General features: G+C 33.4%; 1 protein-coding gene across 2 annotated transcripts; it reads left to right on the top strand.

The window, feature by feature from the left end:
• The first annotated feature begins 177 nt into the window (after positions 1-177).
• Positions 178-25013, top strand: tspan11 (tetraspanin 11). Of its 2 annotated transcripts, XM_056455875.1 has the most exons (9): positions 178-265; positions 3039-3136; positions 6002-6193; positions 8470-8544; positions 8724-8828; positions 10870-11028; positions 11961-12047; positions 16934-17058; positions 22383-25013. In XM_056455875.1, exons 2-8 carry the CDS (start codon positions 3050-3052, stop codon positions 17009-17011), a joined length of 783 nt encoding a protein of 260 aa, XP_056311850.1. In that variant the 5' UTR covers positions 178-265; positions 3039-3049; the 3' UTR covers positions 17012-17058; positions 22383-25013. The 2 variants fall into 2 exon arrangements, with proteins under 2 accessions (XP_056311850.1, XP_056311851.1); XM_056455876.1 differs by lacking the exon at positions 16934-17058.
• Positions 25014-25258: the final 245 nt, after the last annotated feature.

Raw genomic sequence — 25258 nt, 5'->3', positions numbered from 1 at the left:
TCTCACAGAATGGGACAAGGCAGCTTAGTGAATGGGACAAGGCAAACTTAATTACAGTAAAAGCACCAATAACAGTTATTAGTCCTCGAGCAGTCTTTGGAGATGAACAGCTCGCTGCATATTTAATCTCAGAAATGAAGGGGCGGGCTGTACTTCATTTTCTCCTCACATCCTGCAATGACCCTCCGCTACCCGCCGACTGGACAGGACACACGCCTCCGAAGCAACCTCGCTGAGTGTAAAAACACCTTCATCTGCTGATTAGGTAAGTTTAAAAAACGTTGTGTTTTTTCTTTAAGCCACGAATAATGACTTTGGTGCTTGTCCCAAAGACGATATAAGAGCAGGTGGTTTTTAGAAAGAAATGAAGTGCGCGCATCGCATCGCATCACAACACGCATTTTTGCTTTTTATTACGTTCACAAGCGCGAACGGTGGCGTAGGATCAACGCAAATACTCGACATTGATGCGTTTTTTTTTTTTTTTTTTTTGCGGAAAGAGTAAAAGGCCAAAGTCTGGGGGAGGAAAGAGATGGAGAATCGGCTGCACTGAATCAACATGTCCTCTTTTTTTCGGGACAACTACCATTGCGTTCATTGCATGTAAGACTATTGAAGGGAGTACGTGGGATATCATGTGCATTTTAACTAGTTAAAAGCTCAGAGGAGCAATTTCGCAGCACACTTGATCACGTCGCGTGAACGAAAAGCATCCGTGGCTGTTGAATCGATTCGCTGTCAGTCTTTAAAAGAGGAAACCACAACAAACTCCCCTGAACACAGAGACGTGAAACAGCGAAAGTGAAACGCAGCCTACATAGACAAAAGACTTTACTTTAACCTTTATCTGCAGTGCCTGATGGCTGAAGCTTGTTTTAAAGAAAAAAGTAAAATTGTACTTGGTCTGTTGGTTACTGTAGACAACATGTTGAATGGGATGAAATATGAAGCCTTTTGCGTCGGGTGTAACTGTTTAAATCGTCTTTTGGGAGTATTATTGTCTCATTTAACAAACAAATTCTTGTGTTCTTGAAGAGACTACAGAAACAACAATAGCAAACAAATACAAAAGGCTACAACAAAACTACTAAACAAAAACTAAACAACAAAAAAGTCTTGTTCCACAGCCAGTGTGTACTTTGACACTGTAAAAATCCAACAGTCGACTTTATCAAATGAAATGAGTGTAGTTAACTCAAAATTGACTGAAAGTTAATTCTACTCCATTAAAAAGAGTTTTGAACTCTGTGTTGAAGGTAATGAGTTAATTAAATACCTAATTACTTCAACTTAAATGGAGTAAGTTCACAGTACTCATATATATTAGTTTTTTTTACTCAGTTTGAGTTACCTTAACTTATTGGGGTTTACAGTACTCAGTTGGTTTGAGTTCTCTTCATTTATTGGGTTTTACTGTGCTTATATTGCTTCATTTACTCAAATGGATTGAGTACACAGTACTCATTAGGATTAGTTTTTGAACTTAAATGGTTTGTTGCAATTGGTTTCCTCAAATGGTTTGAGTTACCTTAACTTTTTGGGTTTTTTACAGTAATCCTCTTGATCGAATAGATGTTTTAAACATCTTATATTTTATAAAAGGATCTTGAATCATTGCACGATGTTACATTTGACAAAAAAAATTACATTTCTTCTAATTATGTATTATTTGGTTAATAGTAAATGTAAAAAGCTGCATGATTGCACTGCAGATTTTCAAGACACAGAACATTTACTATCACTTGGGGGAATTTCGCAGACAATACAGTCATTTCAATAGTGAATTCTCTTGATCAAGGTGAAAAAAAAACATGCAAATTTCCCTAATTTGGCCAACAGATAACTGTGTGATTTGAACATAGACAGGAATTCACAAGAGAGAAATAAATCGCTCTGTTTTTTGCATTTGAGGCGGTTCATTTCGTTGTGGCACCCCCTCATAAATAAGGGACTAAGCTGAAGGAAAATTTATGAATCAATGTTTTTGCATTTGAATGCCTGAAATCTTTCTAACATATCTCTGTAGTTTAAAAAGATATGTGTTGAAAAAAAGTGTTGGTTAACTTGCCATTTTTCTAAATGAGTATACGGAGTAAATAAGAAGACTAGGGTTGTTTAAAATTCTTGAAACACTTCTTTAAATACTTGTGGTAACCCATAACAACTCAAAGCCAGCATGTGTCCCAAATCTCAGCCAAAGCCATTGGTCTGTCGGCAGAGTGTATAAGTGGACAGTTTGTCTGTATCAAGCAGACAAACATGTAACAATGCAAATGCAATGAATAAAACATTATTTTGTACAACATAATCATTCCAAATTTAGTCTTACACTTAAATCTGCATCAGGAGTCCATCGGTATCATAAATACTCAGTATTTACCGGTCAATATAGCTAGATAACCTTTCAGGAAAAAAAGCACTCTAAGTGATTACTACAGACACAAGGGCTTTCTCCATATGTTTACAACACGTGATCGGCAAATCAATATGCCCCCGCAGTCATTCTGAACAACTTCTTTATGCCTCAGTGTCCAAAAGAAATCGACACCAGACAAAATCTAGGCCATAAACTCCATTATAGCTAGGATTTTTTTTATATATATGAACCAAAGTCTCTCGTTTAATTTTGTGTTTTAGAACAGAACGTGTCAGTCACCTTTCTAATCTGGTGATGTCATTCATCGTCCTCAAGATTTTTAAAGCCGACTATGTGGGTTGGACAATGTGTAGTTTTGTTGTGTTTTCAACCATTTCAAACCAAACACTCTCATTTTATCGGCCGTGCGTGGCTGCTGTTTTGACATGCTACGCCTCCACACTAGGCCCCGAAACGAGCGTGTCGTCTGTCTGTGGTTGAAACCCATGGGCCACAGCTGTTAATTAACATGTCATGCAAAAGAACAGTGTTTGACTGCCATCTTTCCAAAAAGCCTGTTTACACTCCTGCCCACTTCCTCCTCTTTGTCCTTTTTTGTCATAAATGTGCAGAAAGTGAACAACTTTCAAACTAATTTTCTTTTACACTTCTTTTTTCTCAGCAACTGGAAAGATGGGCAGCATGTATAAAGATGAGCAGGGTGACTGGATCACAGTGTGTCTCAAATACCTGCTCTTCGTTTTCAACTTTCTCTTCTGGGTGAGTCTGAACTCCAGTTTGCTGGAATAGCTTCTATCAAAAATGAAGAAAAATAAAGTTGTTAGATCATTAAAGGATGTACGGGAATCATTTCTTCTGCAGAATTGGATAGATGTTTAGCTGAAATCACAGTACTTGTTTTATAAAATGTTGAGTGCTGCTACTTTGAGTCAAAAAAGCAGATAAAAGCAATGAAATGAATCAAAATGAACATCTCCAGATGATATATGAAAGACAAATTAGGTGAAAGGATTGTCCTGGAGTCATTATGAATGTTATTGCGTTACTATCCTTTCAAAGTCCATCGGCGTAAGCCCCGTCTATGGTGTGGAACTCTGGATGAGCTGGCATATCCTGCCTGAAGATGAAGGCAGGGTGAAGCCAACCTCTGAGTGGAGACGAGGCCGACCTGGTGGTGGTGGGCAGGATGGAGGGAAACTTCCGTAACATCATCTGAGTGCAGCAAAACAGATTGTTTAGATGGACTTATATGTAGCACGCTTGTTCGTTATAGGCTGACTAGATAATTTTAATAAATGACGTGACATATATTCTTTACTGTAAGTATGAGACAGGCGAGTTTTCATATACCCTGGACTATGCGAAGAAAAGTCCAGGAAATGATTCAGAATCCACACCTTCAACAGGAATGCACATTTATCCACTGATTTAAAGGGATAGTCCACCTAAAATGAATTCTGCCATCATTTACTATGATTGTATTGCTTTTGTTGAAGACAAAAAGAGAAATTCTGAATACTGCTATTTTTAAAAATGCAATTACAGGGTTTAAAATCCTCAAAAAGGACAGAAAAGCATTATAAAAGTGGTCCATTCGTACACATTTTAATTTGGTATCTCACTAAGTCCTCATTTATTTACATGACAGGATTTTGTTGCATGGAAAAAAAGATTTGCAGCTTTGAAACTGCATAGGTTAGCAAATAGTGAGTGATTTTTCAGTTTTGGGTGAACTATTAGCTTGAAACACAACCTCTGAAATATATTCAGTATGTCCTCTAGTTATTCATTCAATGCATAACTTTTGTAAAGTGTGTGTGTTCCTCTGTGCGTGTGGTATGCAGAGGGCTTGAGAGAGACAATGGGATTTTGGGTTTTTTGTTTGAGTTTGTCATTTGAGATTTTGAAGGAAGGAGCCGGGAGTTTCCTTAGCCTCTGACATGAACTGAAAACAGATAAATGACTGCGTATGTGTATATGTAGATTAATGGAGGTTTTGCTTTCCATAGAACCACACAGGTGGATAATTAACCTGTTCCTGAAATCTCAGGCTAAATGAATGATTATTTGAGTTGGTTAAATAATCACAAGCTCGTCAAAGTATGAAATAGCTGTTTAGCACTTGAGGCAGAAGTTTGAAATCTGTAATTAGCTGATTTTTTGTTCACTGTCTAATCCCAGTGTTTACATGTAATTATATTTTGTATTTAATATGAAGACTTCAAATTAAGTACATACATTTGCCTGCCTCAGTTGTAGTTTTCACATAGGAAAAACAACCAGATTCATGAATTTTCAGGCTTTAAGTTGTCATGTAATTTTTCAACTTCAGACTGACTCTTGTTGGGTTAAATTTTTCAATAAGATCTTTATATTATTATTATTATTATTATTATTATTATTATTATTATTATTATTATTATCATCATCACTTCTATTATGCATTAAATATATCAGTGGCAGTAAAGACATTTAAATTAGCACAAAAATCACAGGAATAAATTACATTTTAATATTATCATATAAATCAGTTATGTTATAATTGAAGAATATGTATTGAAGAATATTACTGCTTTTGCTATACTTTTAATAAAATAATTCAAACTTAATAAACTGAATAAATGCCTGCAGTTGATGTGAACGTTTAGAATGAGCTGTTTGTGTGACAGTTTCAGTATTCAGTAGCGATTAGTTACTTAAAAAATGGAGTAAACTCGTAAACAGAACTGTTAAGTTGACTTAATCTTTATAATTATTCATAAATTTAATTAACTTAATTTTAAGGCAATGAGTTTACTCACTTTCTAATGTAAAGTCAACTAATCAATTTAAAGTCAGGTTGTTTACTTACTTTTTCAATGCAAAGCAAAATAATAGCTTTAAAAGCAACTAGTTTATGCTGTTTTTTACACGGTTAAGTCATCTAATCACTTTAAAAGCATGAGGTTACTCACTTTTCTTGAAGTAAAGTAAACTAATCGCTTTAAAAACAACAGGTTACTCACTAGTTTTTAAAGTAAAGTCAACTAATCGCTTTAAAAACAACAGGTTATTGGCTCGTTTTTAAAGTCAACTATCACATAAAAAAGCAACAGGTTACTCGCTTGTTTTTAAAGTAAAGTCAACTAATCGCTTTAAAAACAAAAGGTTACTTGCTTGTTTTTAAAGTAAAATCAACTAATCACTTTAAACGTAACAGGTTATTCACATTTCTTAAAGTAAAGTCAACTAATCCCTTTAAAAACAACAGGTTACTTGCTTGTTTTTAAAGTAAAGTCAACTAATCGCTTAAAAACAACAACATGTTACTTTTCTTAAAGTAAAATCAACTAATCCCTTTAAAAGTAACAGGTTATTCACATTTCTTAAAGTAAAGTCAACCAATCTCTTTAAAAACAACAGGTTACTTGCTTGTTTTTAAGCAAAGTCAACTAATAGCTTAAAAACAACAACAACAGGTTACTTACTTTTCTTAAAGTAAAATCAACTAATCCCTTTAAAAGTAACAGGTTACTCCCTTTCTTAAAAGTAAACTCAACTAATTGCTTTTTACAGTGTGTGGTCCTATATACTATATACGATATATTAGAAGAAGCATTAGGTGATGTATTTTTTCTCCTTCAGATGGGCGGTGGGGTGGTGATGGGTGTCGGGATCTGGACTCTGGTGGATAAAGGAGAGTATCTGAGTCTTCTGGCCTCCAGTACGTTCGCCGTGTCCGCCTACATCCTAATCCTGGCAGGAGGACTGGTGATGGTCACCGGCTTCTTGGGCTGCTGCGCCGTTATACGTGAACAGAGGAGCTGTCTGTCCACGGTAAGAGAAAAAAAACAGCCAATGACAGGACGTAATTTGCGAGTCTTCTATTGTGCTTCACTTATTAGGTGTAATTGCTTTAGATCCTGACCACTTTAGTTATTGTCGCCTCTTAAGTCGAGGTGGGTGGCACTGAATGGCCATAGACTGAGTAAAACAAAATGACAACTGAGCTGACAGGCATATGCTTTCTCAACATTTTTTAGGGGATGATAGTATGTTGTGTTTGTTCAGGAGACAAGCAAGGTTGTGACTGCCACTGCTGCAGTGCTATTTATAGCCCGCTCTCGCTCAGATGTATGAATCTACGGTGGAGCGCCAACCTTGGTAGGAATTAGTAATGAGGAGACTGCCTTTCTGGGCTGATTCAAAAGCAGTGCATTATGGGAAAACACATATATTTGCGTTAATGGCCTCACGTGAGGGTTACAGCTGTGTAGTGCACCGTTTTGTTTGAGTAACCTTGAATAGGTGCTTTTCATTTGCTTCAGCGCTCCTGTAAATGTTTATATAAATGACGTCAAACTTCCTGTCTTTTCATTGGAACTCTAGAGAAGAGAAGTAGATGTGTTTGTACAGTATGTCTTTGTTTGCGTTGATTCATTAGTCTTTGTCACACATCCATCTTTCCTGGTTTCTTGAGTCTGTTATTCAGCCTGCTACAATTCCGGCTTATAATTATGATGTTTATGTTTGTGGTGATGGAAGCTGTCACAAGTTTTGGGATTGTTGATTAGGTAAAATGTACTAAATTAATAATTGTATTGTGTTAAATTAATTAAAAGTGAGAGAAAAGCCATTTTATATTGGCACAAAAAAAAAACCTGTGACGCTTTAGTTTAAGTGTCAATTCTCATTATTGACAAGTGGCTTATCACCTGCCTGTTATTAAGATATTGGCTGTTTGTTAGTAGTTATAAAGTACATATTCTGCATGATCTTATTCTACATCTCTAATCCCACCTAGTACGTAAACCTAACTACTACTTTAATACTACTACTCTAGTACTACTTTAATAACTGTTAATAAGCAGTGAATTGAGAGTTTGAGGCAAAAGTCAAAGTTAAGGATTTATTAATAGCAATAGTTGTATCTTTAATATTAAGTGACGTCGACATCAATGGAGTACTGGTTAGTGTGTCGACACATGCACTCCGAGTTCGATTCCTATGCCGATCCTTCCCCTCTCTCTGCTCGTCACACTGTCCTGTCTATAGTCTCTACTGTCCTTTCAATTAAAGGTGAAAACTTAATTTGAAAATACAAAATAAAGTGACCAACAATTTAAATAAAATGTTTTTTTTTTATTTTATTGATCCTGAAAAATTGTATTGCTGTTGTTCTACCACAAATAAAGCTTCCAAAAGGAAGTTTTCATAGTCATCCCATATTTGGAGGCTATATTTGGTTCCCCAAAGAACTTTTAAGTGAACAAACACTGCAATTCTAATAATCTTTCCCCTTTCTGGAATTGAATGGACGTTAAATGTCCTTTATGAAACCAATGAAGCCAATAAATTTTTATTTTTTTTGTTAAGCAGTGTTTCTTGATCAGAGTTAATTAACATTAATATATTAGTGTGAAGGATAATGTGCGACTGAAGACTGTAATGATGCTTAAACAAACTACTTTGAATCCAAATTATAATATAAAATATGTTAAATATAATTCACTATTGAAACAAATTATTTAAATTCTAAAACTATTTCAGTATATCACTGTTTTAATAATGAAATAACCATAAATAGGTACATTTTTTTTTATCTAATAACAGCACCTTTATTTATTTTATAGGTAATAGGTGCTTTTTATTTACTCCAACACGCATTGATGTTTATATAAATTTTATTAAATGTACTATGATAGTATAAAATACTATCATATTTAATAACTATCATTATATTTCTGTTTAAGATTATCTTGTTTATTTACTTTTTTAACATCCTCTTGACCTTCATAATGAGTATGATAGGAATTATGATTATGTTTTGTATACATTTTTGTATTTCCCATAGGTAATTATGATATACATAAGCATTTTATGGCATCCCCTGCATAGAGCATATGCAGAACAGAGTAATTGGTGGCTCATTCCGCTGTGGTGACCCCTGATAAAGCAGGAGCTAAGCCGGAGGAAGGAACGAATGAGCATTTTATGATCTGTATAACATACACTCTGTACAGCAATAATAACTAGACTTCCTCCTGTTGCCTGATTATAATGTATTGCATTACTTGCATTTGCATTGATCATTGGTTCCTGTGTTCCTCCAGTACTTCTCCTGCCTGCTTCTGATCTTCCTCATCGAGCTGGTGGCTGGTGTTCTGGCCTATGTGTATTATCAGGCGGTGAGTGAACTCTTTCAGCAACACACAAAACAAAGCTCTCAAGAATAACACCAGATTGCTTTTATGATGGATATAGTTGTAGGACCGTATCAGGCACAGATGAGGTGGTTGACAGATGACACTGCCTACTGCTCGCTCTCTCGCTGTTTTTATTTTTCTCTCATCTCGATCTCTCACAGCTGAGTGAAGAGCTGAAGCAGCACTTGAGCAAGACGATGATGGAGAACTATGCTCAACCTGGGAAAGAAAGCATCACTCAGTCTGTGGACCGACTACAGCAGGATGTGAGGAACTCTGTCATGTTTCTGGGCTTTTTCACTTCTGGGTTTTGTCAAATTTCTGAAGTAGTGCATTGAGTGTTCTGTATGATAACATGTAAGACAAAAGGGGCAATTATTTTATATGTATGGGTTAATGTTGAATTGTGTATCCTCAGTTTTTGATGGGAACGCCATTAGTTTAAAGCAGTGAAAAGCTTTTTTATTTAATTTAATTTATTTTTAATTTATTTTTAATTTAATTTAATTTAATTTAATTTAATTTAATTTAATTTAATTTAATTTAATTTAATTTTATTTTATTTTTATGTTATGTTATTGTAACACTTTATTTTAAGGGTCCAAAATAATGCATTAATTAAGCATTAATTAATAGTTAATTTGGTCACAATTAAGCATTAGGTAAAAACTAAAGCACTAGTAATTAATGGTTAATGGTAATGAGTCTTGAAAACATACTTCTTAACCTGCTGTATGGTCTATGATTAAGAAAAACACATTTTAAAGGACCTGTTCAACATGTAATGTTCTTGATCCAGCAAGAGGAGCTCGTAGATTGTGCCATGAAATTCATAAAAATGCAGACTGTATCTTAGGGCAAAGGGTTTATTCATTTGGTTGTTAAATAAAATGTATTTGACTGCTTTTCTTCTATTATATATTTTGTATTATAAGTTCTGTGGCTGACACTAATCATGCCCAAGAAGTCCCATAATTAATGTGGATATAACTTTCACTTTAGAATAGGGGGTCAAATTGCCTTTATTAGTAGTGTATTAATGACATTTTAGCCTTAATTAGCAACAAAGTGTGTTTATTACACTATTTTAGCCATAAATAATTGCAAACCAGCAGTAATTAAACATAATTAGTAGGTTGTTGTTTAGATAACTAGTTAACACAAAGATTAAAGAAATAATATATGGCTTATCAAATTGTAAATAATGGTTAAAATGCCTTTAATTTCTGTTCGGTTAATCATGATTTACAAGTTTAACTGAGCTTAACTAATGCATAATTTAGGACCCTTAAAATGTTCAGTTAACCATTAATTACTAGTGCTTTTGTTTTTAACTAATGCTTAATTGTGAACAAATTAACCATTAATTAATGCCTAATTAATGCATTATTTTGGACTCTTAAAATAAAGTGTTACCAATTTTATTTTTTATTTTATTTTATAACAATACTTTAACTAAATACGATACAATACACTTTCCACTGCCCATTTAAATGTTTTATTTTATTTGTAACAAGTATTTTTTAAACTAAAATCCACAAAGATTATGTTAAATATTTTTTATTTTATTTTAAACACTCGATTTTTTAAACTAAATGAGCTACACAAGTCACTTCTCCAAACATTATGTAAAATTTTAATTTAATTAAATTTTTATTATTTAGTTTTTATTTTAAACTAAATCAGCTACACAATCCATGCCCCAAGCATTATGTAAAATATTTATTTAAAAGTTTTATTTTTTTCATAACAATTGACCCAAAGATTATGTAAAATATTTTTTATTTATTTTAATTATTTTATTATATTTATTTTTTTCATTTTAAATTCAATTAAATTGTATTTTATTATTATTATTTATTTTATATAAATTTTAATTTAATTTTATTTTATTTTTTTATTATTTAATTTAATTTAATTTAATTTAATTTAATTTAATTTAATTTAATTTAATTTAATTTAATTTAATTTAATTTATTTAATTTAATTTAATTTAATTTAATTACCAATGGCAAAATTTAAAGTAATAAACTACACAAACTACTGATCGGAAACCTGTAAAATCTTCCAAATTAAATGCGCTACACAATTCACTGCCACAAGCATTATGTAAAATATCTTAATATTATTATTCTGTACTAACACTTAAATTTTAAATGAATTCCACTACACAATCTAATGAGATAACTTCATAAAATTACTTCTGCATTCTAAAAACAGGTACTGATACATTTGAAATAATGCACAACTTTGCTCAATGATCCTTACAGTAAAAATAACCACAAGTCTGTCAATTTTACCTTGTAGTTCAAGTGCTGTGGCAGCAACAACTCATTAGACTGGACGCACAGTGTGTACATCATGTCCCAGGAGGCGGATTCAAGAGTGGTCCCTGACAGCTGCTGTAAGACCATCACTCCTCAGTGTGGAAGAAGAGACCACCCCTCCAACATCTACAAAGTAGAGGTCAGTCGGGCACCATTAAAGTCACCACTAAAGAACAAAGATGACCAAAAACAAAAATCAACCTTTATGCCAGTGTTTCCTAACCACGTTCCAACTGCATGTTTTGGATGTCTTCTTTGTCTGTTACACCCATTACAGGTCTTTCAGTCTCTGCTAATTAGCTGATGATCTGAATCAGGTGTGCTTGGTTAAATAGATTTGGGAAATGTGCAGAGCTGATGGTCCTCCAGGAACACTGCTCTGTGCAACACTTATGCAGCAGCCATATTTATTATTTATTACTCATTACAATATTTATATACACAACTTTTTTTTCTGCTTCTGATTTTGAATGCAGTATCATACACCTTTTGTAAAGCTTTGGAATGATAATTATTGTGAACTATACAATTACACTTGAATTCAAATGAATTAAATGGGTAGTGTTTACACACACTTGTGGTTTACATACCACAAAACCACAAATACACTATTGTTAATGTGTTGCTGTGCTTTGGAGATTTAAGACAAAGTCACCACATGTTTAGATGTTTCCTCATTGTCTGTGGGAACGACAGCACGCCTGTGAACCGTATCATCGTGAAGTGCTTGATATGGCCCTTGGGAGTGAGTTAGACTTATGAAAGCACAGCTGTGAGCTCGGCAGGTGTGCATAGTGGTAACATATATGAGCTTGTGAGGTGTGAGGTAATGCTGCACTTATTCTTTGGGAACGGACCTCCGGTGTGATATATAATACACCGAAATACAGGTTTTACAGGCCTCCCAGGAGCCATTAGCTATATTATATACCTGATACGTCTGGTAAATCACACAAGAAAAATAGGTCTCCCTATCACGTTTTATCAGGCTGCTAAATAAATCAATTTACATGTCCACATATGTGTGTTGACACTGAAAAGGCAGGCTATTAATGCTGTGCTTTCTCATAGGGAGGCTGTATTACTAAACTGGAGCAGTTTCTGGCTGATCACTTGCTTATCATTGGTGCTGTGGGAATAGGTGTGGCCTGTCTACAGGTAAGCCCCTCCCCCTTTCTTATGAATGATTGTGATTACAGGAATAGTTCACACAATAAAGATAAATCTATGATTATGTCATGATGTTTTAAAATCATATGATTTCTTTTGTTCCATTATATAATAATGTCCTGTAATAATAATAATAATAATAATAATAATAATAATAATAATAATAATAATAATAAACTTCAAAAGTCTGTGATACTACTAGGGATATCAAGATCCGATCACATGATAGGAAATTGGGCCCGATCACGCGGTTTCAGGCTCGATCGGAATCAGATGTTACCTCCCGATCGGGACTCAAATATATATGTATATATACTGTATAAATATTCTCATTATTTTTTAACACATCTATAGTTATGTGGTGGCACAGAGTTAGACCTCTTTCTTGATTTCACACAGAAACAGCAGCACAGGAAGCAGCTTGAAGCTAAAAGCGCGAGTATGTCTGCAGTCTGGAGGTATTATAAAGTTGATGACGACAACATTGCCGTAGCCATTTTTTATGTATTATAGAAGTATCGGATCGGGATTCAGTATTGGTACAGACTCAAAATTAAATGACTCTGACTCAGCAAAAAAAACCTGTTCGGGACGTCCCTACACTGTAAAAAATTATATGATCAATTAGTCATGACAACATATGCTTTTAGTTCATTGTAACATATTAAACTAAGTTAATCATGTTCTAACTTAATTTTATAAGTTATGCAAGCTGTTATAAGTCAGTTTAACATAATATAAGTTCAATGGACTCAAGGTTAATTTAATTCGGCTTATTAAATTAAGGCAACCAGGATTTTTTTACAGTGTAGATACTACCACAGCTATCAAGCTTTTAAAAGCACAAAAAATAACAGAATGCTAATTAATTTTGTATATTTTATGCATATACATACACATCTTTTCAAAAGTATGGCATGAGTATGTTTTGGTTTTGAAAGGAGTCTCATATTCACCAAGCATGCATGTATTTGATTAAAAAACGCAGTATAATTTAATAATAACAACAACATCAACAACAATAATTCATATGTATTGTGAAATATTATTGCAATTTAAGCCAAACCTACCTCTGCAGATTTCCCGTAAGACCAGGGGTGTCCAAACTCGGTCCTGGAGGGCTGGTGTCTTGCTAAGTTTTGCTCCAACTTGCTTTAATGCACCTGCCAGGAAGTTTTAAGTATATCTAGTGAGAGCTTGATTAGCTGGTTCAGGTGTGTTTGATTAGGGTTGGAACAAAACTCTCCAAGACATTGGCCCTCCAGGACCGAGTTTGGACACCCGTGCGAAAGACCCATGTGACAAAATGTGCATTAAAGCTTCTAGCTGATTTACAGGAAGTGTATGCCTGTTATGGTATAATTCAATAATAATAACAACAACAACAATAATTCATATGCATTGCGAAACATGCAATTTAAATTTATTTATTTGATGGAAAGCTGAATTTTTAGCATCATTACTCCTGTCGTTAGTGCCACGTAACATTTCAGATATCATTTTAAATTGGCTTATTTGGTGCTCAGAAATACGTATGCTAATTATCAGTGCAGAAAACATTGCTTAATATCCTGATACATTATTTTTAGGATTCTTTGAAGAAAGTTTCAAAGTACAAGATTAATTTGAAACCGAAATCTTTACTATACTCTCATTGTTGATTAATGCAGTGCATCTTAGCTTAATAAAATACACATTCCTTTTAAAACAAACAAACATTTGAACACCAATATATGAATTGGGTTGTTTATTTATGATTTATACTTTCAGCTCAATCCATCACGTAAACCTGCGTACTTTACAACATATATATTGATGTTTATGTCCAATTACAATGAAACGTGCATCAGAGAAACAGTAGAAACAATGGATCATTGAGGTCCTTAGATGTGGTTCAATAACATGAAAGCCTTCACTAAAAAAACTGATGCATAGACCTGCGGGCAATCGTTTAATGGACTCTTGCTTTTGCCCTCGACCGGTAATGTGCACGGTAGTCACACCGTGCAACTGCCTGCTGGGTAAAAATAGGTGGAGACCGCATGCAGGTTTGAGAAAGTGAAAGAAAGCGAGATAAAGAGCTCTTAGCTTTAAGTGCAGATCTGGCAGTAAGAGTGTGCTGCATTCACTGCAGGGGTGCAGAGGGCCATCGATCTGTTTCCTGTGAATAAACTCTGTATATAAACACAGCTGAAATCTGACTCCAGCTCAGACCTCGTATTGATTCTCGGAGCTGGGAGTGATGTATAATGACCATAGATTATACTTTTATGAAGTTTATCCCTCTCTTTATCTTGATAGATTTGTGGTTTGTGGTTTTAATGTTTGGTATGAATGTTTATTTCAACAAGGAATAAAAAAAATTTAAATTTTGTTCTGCCAATTCGAACATTTTTTTTAAATTTATTTTTTATTTAAGTTGTGAGTTTTCATCTATGAATAGTGCAATTGCATGTCATAATATTGAGTTTCTGTATCTTGCAGTTCTCAGATTATTTTCTGTGAAAATAATCTTTGTATTTCGACTTTGCTCAAAATTGTTTGTGTAAAAATCTCCCAGTTGTGAATTATAAACTTGTACAAAGTCTTTTCATCTTAAAATAGTGAGTTTGTTGCAGTGCTGAATTTATATTTCCATTTTCAGAGTTACGTTTCCAGAAATGTGAAAAATGTTTTCAATTGTTAGATAGAAAGTTTTTTCAGTACCTTCTCATATCAAACTTTACAAATCTTGCAATTTGGACTTCTTTGTGGTATATATAAAAACATATTTATGGGTTGTAAATTTTCCAAAAGGCTTTTCTTAGAATTTTGACTTAATGTCTCAATTTTGAAACCAAACAGTCCTTTTTCAATTATCAAATTTCCTCCAGATTGTAAGGTAGAGATCAAAATTGTCTGATAAATTGGGTCACAATTGCAATTTTGAGTTCGATAAACTTGCAATATAGCTTTTCTTCTTTGTAATTCTTTGTATTTCACATTTCATCTCACATTTATAATGAAAAGTCACAATTATTTATATATATTTTTTATTTTGTAAATAAACTTCCACATGTTTGTATGTGAATTCTAATGTTTACTGCCAGACGTAATATGTATTGCACCATTTGACATATTTACATATTTTTTTGCACCAATTATGCAACCAGATGAGATAAAATCACTTCAGTTGTTAAAATAATCTTTAAAAAAAAAAAGTGTTAAGGGCAGAGATGTCCAAACTAGGGCCCGTGAGTCAATTCAATAGTGTAAATATATATATATATATATATATATATATATATATATATATATATATATATATATATATATATATATATATATATATATACATACATATACATATACATATACATATACATATATATATATATATATATATATATATATATATATATATATATATATATATATACACATATATAAATATATATATTTATTTATTTATTTATTTATATATATATATATATATATATATATATATATATATATATATATATATATATATATATATATATATATATATATATATATATATATATATATATATATATATATGCTGCATGGGTTAATGTAAAGCAATTTTCTAGTTATTTTTAAATATTAAATAATATTTTGGTTTAATGTATCATTTGTAATATGCACTGTGTACTGCATTAATACCAAAAGTTTATAACCTTTTATATCCAAATAAAATTTTTATATTCTGTGAACTGAATTTAGTTTTTAATCGTATGTTTTGTTCATTGTATGCTTAAAACTGTATCCATAAGTGTGTCAGGCTTTCACTTAGGAGCAGCGTTTAAGTAGCGTTTCCAGGTCATGTGATCATTTCATCCAGGAAACATGAAACTCTGGAGAGATTGTGTGGCTAAAAATAAGTCCTGTGTTGAATTTAATGTAATGATTTTACTGTAAAAAGCCTCCAAGTAGCTTGAAGCGGCTCTCTAGAGGGAGCGCTAATTAAATTGATCCTCTTCAATGATCTTTCATTATTACCGTCATGGCAGTAAACAGAGCAAGGGGCTAGAACATTACATATCACATTCATAACATAAAAACTTACTATAGTCTTCTTCATTCGATTTGTGAATCGTATGTTTATGTTGTTGAAGAAGCTAAAGCTGTAGCTTGCTAAACCAGACAAGCTAATAACATACAGCAAGTTATGAGCAAAAAGTAGCTAAGGGTTTTTCTCATTATTGTCTTTCTGTGAATGAATAACCATGTTATTTATATTATTTACTTCTACAATTAAAGAATGGATCTCATATTAAAGCATTTGGTGATTTTCAATTTCAGATTCAATTTTAGAAGTGTATCTTATGTGTATCTTATGCTGCTGGTGTTGAATAAGCTAACGCTGTAGCTTGCTAAACTAGTCAAGCTAATAACATAAGTTACGAACAAAAAGTAGCTAAGCATACTGAAGTAAATATGTCAGTTTCTCATTATTCTTTATCTATGAATGTATAACCATGTGATTATATGATTTACTTGTATAATTAAAGAATTGATCTCATATTAAAGCATTTAGTGTTTTCAAATCACTGACATCCATGGTGGGAAAAACAAATACAATCTAATGTTCTTCAGTATGTCTTTTGTGTTCAAAAGAAGGAAAAAACAACAACCTCAAACTGGTTTGGAACAAGTCAAGGGTTAAATAATGACAGAATTGTCATTTTGAGTGATTGATCTTGTTAAGTTAAAGTAATAAAGCATTGTTGGACTTGTTATTTCACTTCACAAAAGAAGTCTGTTCTGGATTTCTGATGTTTGTCTTAAATTACAATGTTTGTCCCTGTTTTTTCTTGGTTTTGTTTGTCTTTCTCTTTGTTTGTGTGTGTGTGTGTGTGTATGTTCTGTAGCTAATAGGAGCAGTGCTGACTGCCTGCTTTATTTATCTGCTTTATAAAGAAGACGAAGAGGACTTTTCTCATGTTTGATTGGCTAGTGCCATTGTTTGACTCCTGAAGAAATATGCAATGAGAAGGTTGGATGTTTGAGTTTATGCTCATGTCTGTGAGTGTGTGCATGTCCACACGTCTTGTTCATGTCACCTCACGTCAGCCTTCATGTTTTCTGTTTGAATTATGTGTATGTTTGGCATGACACCACCACATGTGTTGAACGCTGCATGGCATAAATAACCGAAACTCACAACTAATGGCACTTAAGAATGTTAAAGTGTTACTCATTTATATTTGGACACAACATTAATTTCATATTGGGGAATAATTCAAGATGTTACATTAAAAAATACATATATACAGTTGAAGTCAGAATTATTAGCCCACCTTGTATATTTTTCCCCTAATTTCTGTTTAACAGATTTTTTCAACACATTTCTAAACATAATAGTTTCTTATAACCAATTTATTTTATCTTTGCCATGATGACAGCATGTAATATTTTACTAGATTTTTGTAAGTTAAGTGATATTTAAAGGCGTAACTTGGTTAATTAGGCAAGTTCGGGTAATTAGGCAAATTTTTGATGGTTTGATCTATAGACGATCACAAAAAAAATTGCGAAACGGGTGAATAATATTGACCTTAAAATGGTTTAAAAAAAATTAAAAACTGCTTTTATCCTTGCTGAAATAAAACAATTAAGACTTTCTCCAGAAGAAAAAATATTATAGGAAATACTGTGAAAAATTCCTTGCTCTGTTAAACATCATTTGGGAAATTTAAAAAAAAAAATTATAATTTTGACTTCAACTGTATATGTTTTTTTTAAGGTTGAGTAAACTGTGTTGACCGTTTACCTGATGTAACCTTTTATTTTGTGACCTGCTGTGGGACTCCCAGTGTGTGCGCGATCTATTTCGGGTTGTCTATTGTATCCCTCCTTGTGTGGAACCAGACTATTGGAAAGCAGAGGTTTCAAAGGTGTCAACATGTCTGCTCAGAAAAGAGACTGTTTTCCCTTTGCTTTTTTTGTGTAGGTTTGTTGATTGCAACCATGTCCCATCTCTCGTTTGTTGTCTATCGTGCCTGTGCAGTTAATCCTGGCTTTATTTTCCTCTAGAGTAGCGTTAGAAGTGCTGGCAGACAGAGGTAATACTGCTTCTCACTCAGTTGCTTTATGTCATGGAGAATTGCCTGAAAAGATCAAGCTTCTTAAAGCTTAACGTAAAAAAACACACACACAAAGGAAGGTGTTTTGTAGATTTTTTTGCTACTTTTTTTCATGAAAGTAATGTGAACGAGGTTATGCTTTCCTCAGTCGGAATTTGGCCTTCTGAATAATAAAAAAATAAAACATAATAATAATAATAATAATAATAATAATGTAGAGCTTAACTTTTTGAAAGTTCCTAAAAAATAGCCTTATTAGTATTAAAATGAACTTTAACATGGGCCGCTTGTGGTGCTTCAAACTTGCTTTTTTTTTTTCAAGAATAAGGTCCAAGATTTAGAAAAAAGTTGGGCTACTTGTAGTGAAAGATGACTTCACTTTCATCATATTGTATGTTTTCTGGCACAGCTGGATGTAGTACTCGAGAAAAAAAATATGTTTGGATTCATTGGAAGACTTCTTTGATAGGTTATTTTCACTTTTTATAAGGGAATATCAGTCAGAATAAGACAAATGAGCTGATGTTTGGGATAATACTGGACCTTTTATCAGTGAGGGGTGGGTCTTTCGAACCACCCAAACCTCCCCCTGGCTACGTGCATGAATAGAGCGAGTAAATGACAACATTTTGATTTATCTAACTATTTTATTTATTTATTTATTTTCCCAGGTTCTGCAGGTTGCAATGTCTCGAATTTTGATTGCCAACATTAAGCCAATTGTAATGGTTTGTTTTGGTTTGATTTGGAGTTTTCCCAACCAATCGCGGAGCCCGGGGGACCAGAGTGGCTCCAACTTGCCCCTCGCCCCCCTCATCGCCCTCTACCCCGGTCCTTTTATCGAACTGTTTTAGTATAGTCTTTTGAGTTTGATAAGAAAAGTAAAACAAATATTACTAAATCTTAGCACTGGTTTATTTCTAATTATAATTTTTTATTTATTTATTTATTTACTTCTTTGTTTGTTTCAAACACCTAACGTATCCTAATGTATTTCCTGTTTTACATTTGTAATTTTCATAGCTTCCGAGAATCCAAAAAGGTACACATGTTGCTAAACAATGTTATGGCAGCTGTTTAAACATCAAGTTATGATTTAATTGCCTCTTGTTACAGTTATGACATAGTTTGACAACAAGCAGGAAATGTTCATGTGCCAGTGACATGACCACATCGAAATAGTCCACAGCAGGGGAGGCCAAACTCGGTCCTGGAGGGCCAGTGTCCTGCACAGTTTAGCTTCAACTGTGATCAAACACACCTGCTTATAGATAATTAGTGATCTTGGAGACATTGATTAGCATGTTCAGGTGTGTTTGATTAGAGCTGAAGCTAAACTATGCAGGACACAAGTTTTCTCACCCCCAGTCTACAGCTTGTAGGCTATTAAGGTGCTTTCATCAGTTTCTTTTGTCTGTCCCTCGGTCTTGCTGCAAATCAAAAGGTGATCAAGCTTTCTGTGTTGCGGCCCCAAGTCTCCCTATGAACATCAGCATTTCTCCATCATTAGATGCTTTTAAATCTAATTTAAAGACTTATTTTTTCTCCCTTTGAGTGATGCATGCATGTTATTCCATATCTGTATTTCAGTTATTACATTGAATTTTTTTTCCTTTTCTTATATTTTTTATAGAAGTTTTATAAAAATGTTTATGTATTAAATATTTTTTTTATTGTAAAGCACTTTGGATTAACTACGGTTGTGTAAAATTATGCTCTATAAATAAAGTTTGTCTTGCCTTGCCTTAAATCAAAAATCCTCACTGGAATGTGCTGTAAAAGCTCATTTACCTTACTGCTAAATACAGCTTAATTGCTTTTAAGTTTGTGGTTTCTCCCGCAAAAGTAAACCATTATTAAGGCAAGAAAATGCTGTGCCTCAAGCTATGGTTTATTTCTGTGTTAGTGGGTAGGAAGATGCTCCATCATTTTTGTCGAAATGATCGCCCACCATGAGCCCTCCTAGGACCTGGCTTCCCATTTGTTTTTATATTCCAGATAGTGAGAGGAAAAATAAAGCAAGGCTAGATGTTGAAACTGTATTTTTAGTTCATGTTTTGTAACTTGTAGACTGTGTCGAAGGATTGCTCAGACTTTCAGCCATATATTTTTATCTCTTTGAGTCGTTCCTTTTTTCCCCCTATAGGACTGTAACCGCTTTAAGAATAACTGGAGGTGTTTTTATTCAGTCTTTACAACAAGAAAAGTACCAGAACTCACCGGTGTAAATCTCAGCATTTTCCCTGTCAATTATTCTGCCTCCATGGCAACACCGTAGAAGCGCACCGGCTCTTGGAAATCTGGAAATGTGAAAATGAATGTTTATGCTCTCTTCATTATGAGAGTTAGCGCTTGTCTGATTCTGCCTACATGCTGTATCCTTCATACAAACACGTGCACACACACACACACACACACACTCCCACACATGCTAATTGACCCAATTACAACAACACTGCTACCAGCTGCCTTACACCTCGGTTTCCACAGTAACTATACACCGCTTCGCTTTTCCTTCGAGCTTTTCATAAAGAGAGTTTCAACAATTGCCACAAGGCCATGTAGGCCCATATGTGCTTTTAACAAGTATTGAATCAAATGAGGAAAAAGCAAGACTGAAGTGCTCCTAAACTACAATAATGGTTCCTAATGAAATTTAGGACGTCTCCTATTATAGGTTTACATCCACTGAAGGTCAAAAAAACACATTTCAGAATAAAGCATCAGGTTTCTCTAAACTTTTCTTTTCTGAGAAACTATTCTGCTCTGATTGATTAGATGGTCCAGCATGAGTTCCACACACTCACTTCAATGTCCCAACACAAATCAATTAAGTTAACTTAATTGTCTTTACAAATTTAAATAGATTAGTGGATTGAACATAAAACAATTAAGTTGTCCCCCCAAAATCTCAGGAATTGTGATGATTTAGCTCATAATAAAAAAGCAATTTCAACAAGTCAGCAAATATTATTATTTTTGAGCGTACAGTGCATGTCCTAAACCAAATATCAATTAACATATCTGAATTTCACTTCCAGATGCTTTTTTTAACAGTGATACAAACATTAATGATGTGATTAGTAATAGATATGATTTCTTTTAAAGTTTTGCTTTCAGTTGTGATTAATGGACTGAAAATCTGATCATTTGATCAAATAAAACTGATAATTTTATATAAGTTAATTAAATACACTAATAATCATAGATTTTGCTATTGTGTTTATCATATTATTATTACTGTACACTGTATATATATGTGTGCATTTATTTATTAACCTTTTACTAATATAAACTGCTATTTACCCTATAATACTAGGCATGCAGAATCTTTTAAAGAATTTAAAGTATCCCTGAAGACTCACATTTTCAGACATCCCTTTTTCTGAGGCGTATGTGTATTATTATTATTTTTTTGATCGGTTTTATATCTACACGGTGTGTGACTTGTTATATTTTTATTTATATATAATTTGTATCTCCTGCATAACTGTTTTTTCTGCTATCCTTTTATTTAAAAAGTGTAAAGCGCTATGAGAATTAAGAGAATTAAGGCACTATACAAAAATAAATTATATTTATTATTGTTATTATTATTATTATCATTATTATTATTATCATTATTATTATCATTAGTATTATTATTATTATCATTATTATTATTATTATTATTATTATTATTATTATTATTATTATCATTATTATTATCATCATTATTGTCATTAGCAATATTATTATCATTATTATTATTATCATTATTATTATCATCATTATTGTCATTAGCAATATTATTATCATTATTATTATTATCATTATTATTATCATCATTATTGTCATTAGCAATATTATTATCATTATTATTATTATTATTATCATTATCATTATTATCATTAGTATTATTATTATCATTATTATTATTATTATTTAAATGCTTAGTTTTACACACCATGAAAAATTAAACATCAGAAAAAGCATATAGAGCCTCTAAAACAGTTACACAAAAAACAAGTCCTGCCATTGTTCAAGCTCTTTTTATAGAAAGTGCTTCTGCTGCTTAATGCCTGCAGAATCTCATTCAGTTTGTTTTGTTTTGACCAGCTCATTTGACCAGGCAGATGTCCACCAGACATGGAAACATGGCTGATGGCCATCTTATTTAGCCAAATGTAATTTAAAGCCCAAACATCATCATTTTAATGAGTATTTATATGATCTCTGTGTGTGTGTGTTTCAGATATGTGGAATGGTGTTCACCTGTTGCCTGCATAGGCGAATTAAACTGGACCCGTACTGAATTGCTTGGAAACGTTTTCTGATACGCCAATACACACAAACACACAGCCTTACTACTGTGCCTGTTTTTAAACTGCATGACCAAATACATCTACATCAACTAAAGGGCTTTGATATATTTTATTTGCCACTATTTTAGACAAATGTTGTTATTGATCCTAACAGTCTTAACAGATGTTGCCCTGTTGTCATTTCAATGTTAAGGAGGCGGTCTGACGAGTTTAAAGACATGTATTTTTGCTTGAGTAAATTATATTATCATATATCAAAAGTATTTTTTTATTAACCACATATTTGCTTATGATAAATGTGCAATGTGCTGCTAGATCTCAAACAGGTGTGGGAACCTGCTTTTGGGCACACAAATACACTGGACCAACGTCAGAATGCTTTGTAAGACCATTCATTATTGTATTTTCCTATATATGAAGCTTGGGGAAAGATCACTGTTTGGCAATGTTGACGATTTATTTTCTTATCAAAAAAGATGATTTAGTAGCTAAAAATGTCCTAAAACTGAATGGAAAGCATTTAAAGTGTACACTACCTGACAAAAGTCTTGTCGCCTATCCACGTTTTAGGAACTACAAATAATAACTTGACTTTTAGCTGATCATTTGGTATCAGAAGTGGCTTATATGAAAGGCAAAGGCCTCTAGATTATGCTTATTTTACCAAAATAGAATATGATAATGCCTTGATTTTTAATTATTTAATTAGGACAGTAAGATCTGACTTTTTTAAAATAACTTATTAATAAATTTGGAATGGCAAAGAAAGGCGCACAGAGTTCATCAAGAAGCTTTGGATTAATTTTCAATGCCTCCTCCTTCATCTTACCCCAGATATGCTCAATAATGTTCATGTCTGGTGACTGGGCAGGCCTATTCTAGTGCAGTTTTATCTTCTTTGCTTTTAGGAGCTCTGATGTGGAGGCTGAAGTATGAGAAGGAGCGCTATCCTGCTGAAGAATTTGCTCTCTTCTGTGGTTTGTAATGAAATGGGCAGCACAAATGTCTTGATACCTCAGGCTGTTGATGTTGCCATCGACTCTGCAGATCTCCCACACGCCCCCATACTGAATGTAACCCCAAACCATGATTTCTGTAAGAATCTTGGGTTCATGCGGGTTCCAATAGGTCTTCTGCAGTATTTGTGATGACTGGGATACAGTTTAACAGATGATTCATCAGAAAAATTTACCATCTGCCACTTTTCCAGATGATCAATGAATGAAGTCAAGTTATTATTTGTTGCTTTTACAACTGAGATCGACAACGAGACTTTTGTCAGGTAGTGTATTTCTTATGTTTTAGCAGGAAACAAGTGTCTTATTTTAAGTATGTATCTCTTTAGTAGTTATTGATAAATTATTAATCAATTCCCAATATTCTAAATCATTATAAAATCTGCCAATTGTCAAAATATCTTGTTGAATATCAGTTTAAAAAGGTGCCTTTTTGAGCCTTAATGACTTTTTCTCTCATGAACTGGCTGAATATTGTGATCATTGGATTGTATAAGCGCTTTCATTGAACTTTTGTTAAGGGTCGTGTCCTGAAATGTTTTAGCTGAACGAAGACAACGAATGAGAAGCACTGCATTTTAACACAAATGTAAAATCCTAATGTAGTTGCCACAGCAACATCAGCCGTATTGAAATTCAATGTCATTTGAGGGGGAAAATGGTTCAGAAAAAGAACATAACAGTCTTGTTTTCTGTTGTACTGATTACCATTTGTAATCCAATTGCTTTATGCTAACAACAGATTATGCATATTTTAAAATGCAGGTCAAAATATTGTACATAAATAAACAAGCTCTCATCATAGCTGCAAGAAGACTATAGATTGATTTCAAAGATTATGTTGATGTAAAGGATGTAATCATTTAGTTTTTACGCCTATGTATTTGTAGATTGAATGTGTATGTATTTTCACAATGTTGCTCTGATAACAGTGGATTCACTTCATAAAGTCTTTGCCTTAAGACTGTTGCGACAGAAGAGATTCTTCAAATAAACTGATTTTGCGAATTCTTCTTTTTTTCTGCTTGTACTAACACACTTTCGCCACTGGATGGAGACAAAGACAAACGGATAAGGACTAAGACTCTTTAAATTGAAAATCCACTTGATTCTCATGTGCTTTGCCTTTAGCAACGACCAGCTGACATGCAGCAGCCTCTCATATCCGGATCATAATATTCATATCCGGATAATATCCAGATCCAGATTGTCTTTGCATTTGACCATATAAATTTGTCTCTGTTTTCTGCCTCGCCAGATACAAATCTGATCTGTAATGCTTTTCCCATGTCGCAAACAAATCTGAGGAAGCTAATTTCCTGGTGCCTCAAAATGTCATTGTTATATAGATTTGTGTGCATTAGAACAAGACTTCGAGTCATATGCTTTGTTTTACAGTTAAACAGTTTTAATCATGTGCTGGCATTGGTGATGTGCGCATTTTTAACTGTTCTGTCATCCATTATGACCAAGTTACTGACAAATTAAATTAGGGTGGAGTAATTATGACTTATGCAACTTGAATAAACAGATGTTTCCAATTTACTCTCATGCACCATGTGTTTTAATCCATAATTCTATCTTGCAATGCATATACAGTTACACTGTCACCTGATCAGTCCAAGACCCATAAAAGTGGCTTACTGTGGCCGAAGTGCCCCCTCTGCTCCTGTCATTTCCTCAGGAAACCACGCATAACTTGAGTAAAGCATAAACGAGCTTAACATCCCCCACCCCCCTGTTTAACATTGCCAGAGTGAATGGAAGACAGCTGGTGATGCATTACTGTC

This window comes from Danio aesculapii, chromosome 4, assembly GCF_903798145.1.
Source record: "Danio aesculapii chromosome 4, fDanAes4.1, whole genome shotgun sequence".
Taxonomy (NCBI): Eukaryota; Metazoa; Chordata; class Actinopteri; order Cypriniformes; family Danionidae; genus Danio; species Danio aesculapii.
The sequence above is the reverse complement of the archived record's forward strand: the minus strand, read 5'-3'. Positions and strand labels throughout refer to the sequence as shown.